Genomic DNA, 6,000 nt, shown 5'->3' with positions numbered 1-6,000 from the left:
CAGGACTTAGTTGCGGCACTCGGGATCTTCACTGCCGCATGCAGGATCTTTTAGTTGTGGCATGCGGCATCTAGTTCCCTGACCAGGGATCAAACCCTGGCCCCCTGCACTGGGAGCATGGAGTCTTAACCTCTGGACCACCAGGGAAGTCCCCAGATTCTTTATTGGCCAAATGAAGGCTGGCAAATCAGGGAAATTCTGATTTTGTACTGATCCATCTTGGAAGTGAACAGTTTCAGGCACGGATCTTGGAAGCTCATGCCATTACCCTGCGGGGGAACTTGGAACCAAGGGAAATAAAAAAGGCCTACTTTCCTCTTTATTTGGTTTCTTTCTTCATTTGAGCAGCTTAGTTGTGTGAATAATTTTGGTGCTTTGTCTCTTACATCATTTTACTTCTCATATTTAGCTGATCTTTAATACTCATGAAAGGCTTTAAAGCCAATGTTCCCATATTTTCAATAACAAGCTTGATTTTTACAAGATTGTATTAGAAAGGTTGATCTTAGGGTGGCTCTAAAGATGTGACCTGACCTCCTTTGACCTACGAAAGCATTAGAGATGGGAGTAGATCTTCCCTGCAGCTGTAATTTCTCAGTTCTGAGGATTGTCAATTCTCACTAAACAGGGCCCATCAACTGACACCTCTTCTTTACCAGAGAGGAGATATTTCACCTTGTACCTGCCATATTCAATTACCAAAAAAACCTACCCCAACCCACATCTAGACCAAATATTCAATAACATTATGTATCAAAATAAATTTATTAAAAGTATTCAAAGACCACTTCAAAGTTTAGCTGCCATCAGGACAGTTTTGGCACTCATAATGGACATTGTCGTTTTCTACACAACAGCACTCATTCTATTACACACACCAATTGACAATTCAAACAGACTGTTTCAGTTTTAGAGTTACGTGAGACAACAGTACTGATGATCTGTAGTCATAGGAACTTCAATACCCTTGCACATAGTAAACATAGGTTACCTAGTACTAAAGAAACTACAGCTAAACCACTATGTGGTAACAAGGACTGATTTAGGGAAAAATGTACAGCCAGCTCACTAAGGCCACATAACCCCAGACCTATTGATTGTAAATGCTTCTGGACCAATAGTGTTACATCGTTATCTTTCAGTCGCAAGCTCCTGCTTTTCCAGCGTGAGACACGCCACGTTTAGACCACGCTTTCCCTGTGCTCCATCAGTTACGGAAGCTGTCCCAGTACCAGCTTCTCCTAGACGGCTACTGGCTTCGTTTCACTACCCAACTCTGAATCAATAGTTCTGAGTGATGTTTCCTGAACACCCAGGCTGAATTCAAGGTCAGTCTTTTTGGCAGGTGACAGCCTTTCCCCTTAGGAAAAAAATGAAATGTCCTCGTTTCTGGGCTCCCTTTTTCATCTCAAGTAGCATGGGGCTCTGTGGTGATCTGTGGCTTTTTACACAAGTCCTGGTAGAATTCTGACTCCAAGAAACGGGGATAAGAGTTGTTCTCCATCAAGCTGTACACCCTTTTCTGGGCAGTTGTAAAGCAGCCACTTGTAGCCTCTTGTATGTTTTGGGCAATCAGAGTTTTGGTTTGAAAGTCTATGTTGATCTGAAATAAAACATAAAAAGTGGTTTATTCCATATTCAGAGTTAAGAGATTAATCTATTTAATATTTGAAAACAACAACAAAAAAACTATAATGTGTGATTAGCTTCACCAGCCAAGTCACTGAAGAAATGTAATTAACCTCCCTGAAAGCTAGAAGTAGGGGAAAAACATTTACCCCACTCCCCTTTTAATTTGAGGTCTCTTCAATTCTTTCCGTTTCACTTTGGTGCTGAGAATGTTTAAAACATGCTAAAACAAGGAACTTTTTATCTCCCCTTACCTCTTTTGGAGCTTCTTTTTCTATGAAATCAGTATATATTTTCTTTGCTTTTGAGGACAGCTTTTGGGGTGACTTGGTTTTTTTGAAGTCTTCACAGGCCAGCCAGAATTCAATATTTTCTTCACAGAATTCAGATTTTAAAAAAGCCCTGAATGCAGCAAGACCATCTGGGGGTGGGGGGGCGGGGAGAAAGAAAGCATGCATACAGTGAACGGAGTGACCAAATAATCCCTTTTGTTTTTTCCTAGAACTCCCATTCCCCTGGCCCCATATTTTATTATTTCTAGATGATAGCAATTTTCTAGATTTCAGTCAACCTGTAATCCTCAGAATTTAGCTCTTTAAAGACTAAGATGCCAGTCAGCAAAACGCTTAAGTTGGCACACTACTACAAAAATACATAAATACTTAGCTTCGCTGTTAATGCAAATATTTATAGGGGAGCCATAAGTTCTCTGGGAACGACGTCTCTTGAAAACACTGTTTGCAATGGAAAACCTGACTCAACCTTAACAAAAAGCAACTGCTGTTACAGTTTGGGGCTAATTTTTTTCCCACCTAGAGTGAAAAAGCCATGCATTTCCCTGGTTAATCACTGGCAAGTAAAGGAGAAGAATACGCCTCATGTCATGGGGATTGTAAAGTAAAATTCCCCTTGGGCAAGCTGCTCTTGCTGTGTGGACACAACCTTTCTAGACTCTCCTGATACTTGAAATGGATCAAATTCAAGAGGTTTTAACTTACATTTACTGGCTAGCAGCTCATCAAATGCTTCTGACCACAGCTGGGCTTCCTCGGGAGAAGGCCTGCAAGAGAAGTTCTGCGTATTAGATCACGCATGTCAGAGGTTCCCTTTTCAGCTCAGCAGTGAGCTCATTCGCAAGTACAAGATTTTCAACTTACTTGGTGAAGGTTTGCTGTTTGCTTTTCTTGCCGGTTTTGGGCTTCCCAGGAGAGGAGGAATTTTGCAAGAAGTAGCTCAAACGGCTCTTCCAATCTTTCAACCTTAAAAGAAAAAAGAAAAAGGATATTCACTTAGTGGCCACACTTGAAATCGCCAATGCAGCTGAAGGCATTTTTACCAAATAAAGTTGCCCCTTGTGGCTACAGACAAACCAAATAAGACAAAACAACTCTTCCTGTCAGTCTTACACCTTTAACATTTAAACCCAGCACCTATATACTAAACACACTAGTTTCATCCACTCATCTGAACATAATGACTAGTTTTAAAACTAAGGGCAGAACCACCTACAATTATAGGGTATTTTTAGGAATCTAGTTTGCATAGTTCAAAAAGCAGATGTTATTTCTGGCCCACAGAAGGCAGCAGTTTTTCTGCAACGTTAATTACAATTCTGAGACATTTCACACTTGATGAAACCCACAGTGGAACTGCCCTGAGCCAGCCCGTGCTCACTTCCCTTCTACCCTTCAAGCAGGAGGCTCTGGACCACCCTAGAAGCTGTGCATAATGAATGTGTGTGTGTGAGATTGCCCGTCCTCCTCCCCCAACTACAACACTCATTTTAAGAAGATGATGCAGAACAATTATTTGTTCCACAGTCCTGAGTGGGTGAGATCTGCTGTTCAATTAAAAAAAAGATTTTAAAAGAATATATTCGGGATCAGCAAAAAAATATCTACGTCGCAGCAGCCGTGTAAAGCTGATCAGAATTTACAATGCAACGTACGAATGCCGGGGACGCGCTTCGGCATTCCCTGAAGTCATTTTCGATGCAGGGGGACAAAAAGCCAACCAGCATCTACCACCGCCTCTGCATCAAGAATTTTCTGCAGTTTCTAAACTCTACCCGAGAGTCCTTCGCTCACGTCACAAAATAAATACCTACCCACACAGGTTTAAACCTTACTTAACAAATTAACCTTTTCCACATTTTTTTTTTTTTTTCTGCAGAGGTGCACGCTACCCAGTTCCAAGCGCAAATGTACCGCGTTTGCAGCCGCCCAGGACAGCTGGGTCCGCAGGGGTGGCGGGGGGAGAGAAGAAAGCCTTACTCACAGGGTTCGCTTCATCTTTTCCCGCTTCTCCTCGCTCTTGGGGCCGGTGCCTGCGCTCTTGTCCATGGGTCCGCAGTCGTGCTGGACGGCCAGGAACATAGCACTAGGCATTATCGTTTTCCAACTGAGACTACTACTGCTCTAGATAACCGGCTGTGCGCAGCCGTATTTATAAAAGGCGGAGGCGCGGGGGCGGGGCCTGATGACGCCACGCCCACCAACAGCGGACGCCGATTGGCTAGCTGCAGCCGGGCATGGGGGCGAGGTCAGCGCCCGTCTGCGCAGTCACGGCTGCCGGCGAAGGGTCTGGAAGCGAGGGGGCTGTTGACGTCTGCGGCTGCGGCGTCGTGCGCAGTCGGGCTAAGAGCGGCGACCGGCTCGGGCTGGTGTGGGAGCAGAGAAGTTTCCCGCCGAGTGGTCGCCAGACACCTCTGCCGAGTTGTGGCGGCCGGGCGGGGTCGCAGGGCTGTGGAGGCAGGGAGCCAGGTCGGCTGCAGGCCCGGCCGGGACGCTCGCCCTCCCCCTCCCTTTCTCCATCCCCTCCCCTCCCCCACGCTCACGTGCTCCTGACCCCAAAGCGAGCGACGATTGCCCCGCAGGTAAAGGTTGCTTGCTGGGAACCCGAATGCAATTACCTTATTTTGAATTAGGATGTGTTTCCCCCTTTTTGGAGCGCACGCCCTCTCCCCACACCTCCTTTCTTGGTCTGCAAACTGAGGCCGTGGGGAGACCCTCATCTGTTCCTCTTTGCGACTCCATTTAATTTGAGGAAGGAAACCGCCAATGGGAGGAAAGGCGACGGTCCAGAGGCAGGTGGTGTGACTGACTTTGCATTCTGCCTGGGCGTCTCGTAGCACGTTTGGGGATGAACGTTAGTCAGGGAAGGGACAGGAGAAAGTGCTTTCACTGGGTGTGCAGTTTTGATCACCAGCAGGCACGTGGCTGGGTCTGTCCGTGGGGTTGTAGACTATCCCTCAGGAGTCCTTGGCTGCCCTGTCCTTCCAGAACAGAAAGAGAAATCACAGACCTCCTTACGATGAGATAGAGGGAAACACCAAGACCTCGCAGCTGTTATACACCTGAATCATTTTAGTGTAAGAGTGCAAGGATGCAAGATTTCCTTCTGAGTCATTCTTAGTTGCCTTAGAATTTACCAGAACACTTAATTGGCAAAAAGGAGAGGTGGCGGTGGAGGGAGGGAGAAGTTAACAGTTAGCTTGAATAAGCTTAGTCTGTGAAGTCTTCAAAAATCATCTTGCTGTAGCACGAGTTAAACGGTTTGATTGGTAAGGACAAGAAGATAACCTCAACTCGAAAATGATTTGATATCAGATAACATGATTAGAACCGTGCAGTGGAATATTCTAGTGGTTTTCCCTCAAGCGTCTAAGTAGACAGTGAGATTAACAGCAAGGTATTAGACTGCAAATATTCTCTCTGCTTTGCATTAGAACTGTTAAAAGAAAATGGGGACTAGTTTACCATATTCTTAAGATGAGCTGCCAGTAGTTGGAGCTCCCAGTTTGACTTGGAGAGTAAAACCTGCAATTATTACTAAAGAGGAGAGCCATGTACTCAGTTATGGAAAGGAAAATCATTTAGATTTCAGTAATAAATACTTGAAAGCATGTTTGTGAAATGTAAGAATATAGTTTTTCTCAAGCCTATGCTCTTCATCTCTGAAAGAACTTTGCATATTTCCTACAGCTATTTTCACTTTCTGATGATTCAGTACTTATTTATTAAATATGTGAAATATGCAGACACTTGCTTTTTCTTGCTAATTTAAACCTCAGTATGTTTTTCACTTAGAACCTTGGATGGTAGAATTCACTCATAGTGGAAAAGACAGGAGTTCTGACTCAGAGGCAGCAAGGAGAGAGAGCTGGGCTTGTGTCAGGATACGTAGTTATAGAGTCTCAGCTTCACCAGTAAATGCTAAGTAACTGCTGGGGCAGTCGCATCCCACCTCCCTGAGCACCAGTTTCTCATCTCTGTTAAGAGTAACGAATGTGTTTTTCTTGCCAGCCTCACTGTATATTATGGGAATCTTTCGTGAAAGGCCTTTGCAAATTTTAAAGTACTATACAAAAGT

The 6,000-nt window shown here is 44.6% G+C and overlaps 1 protein-coding gene and 1 long non-coding RNA gene across 7 annotated transcripts in view; one reads left to right on the top strand and one right to left on the bottom strand.

Annotated features, from left to right (window-relative positions):
* Positions 1–746: 746 nt before the first annotated feature.
* On the bottom strand, positions 747–4,036 carry RGS2 (regulator of G protein signaling 2). Its single transcript, XM_059905912.1, has 5 exons — positions 3,907–4,036; positions 2,787–2,888; positions 2,628–2,689; positions 1,884–2,050; positions 747–1,603 (listed from the first exon to the last, which is right to left on the bottom strand). Exons 1-5 carry the CDS (start codon positions 4,014–4,016, stop codon positions 1,409–1,411), a joined length of 636 nt encoding a protein of 211 aa, XP_059761895.1. The 5' UTR covers positions 4,017–4,036; the 3' UTR covers positions 747–1,408.
* A 191-nt stretch (positions 4,037–4,227) lies between these two features.
* The window catches only part of LOC132354178 (uncharacterized), a 359,922-nt gene continuing 358,149 nt past the window's right edge, over positions 4,228–6,000 (top strand). For all 6 annotated transcript variants that reach the window (XR_009499206.1, XR_009499202.1, XR_009499203.1 and 3 more), the window contains exon 1: positions 4,228–4,504. This is a non-coding gene — a long non-coding RNA (uncharacterized LOC132354178). The remainder of the gene's footprint in view (positions 4,505–6,000) is intronic.

The sequence above is a fragment of the Balaenoptera ricei genome, chromosome 1 (assembly GCF_028023285.1).
Source record: "Balaenoptera ricei isolate mBalRic1 chromosome 1, mBalRic1.hap2, whole genome shotgun sequence".
NCBI classification, from domain to species: Eukaryota; Metazoa; Chordata; class Mammalia; order Artiodactyla; family Balaenopteridae; genus Balaenoptera; species Balaenoptera ricei.
The sequence above is the reverse complement of the archived record's forward strand: the minus strand, read 5'-3'. Positions and strand labels throughout refer to the sequence as shown.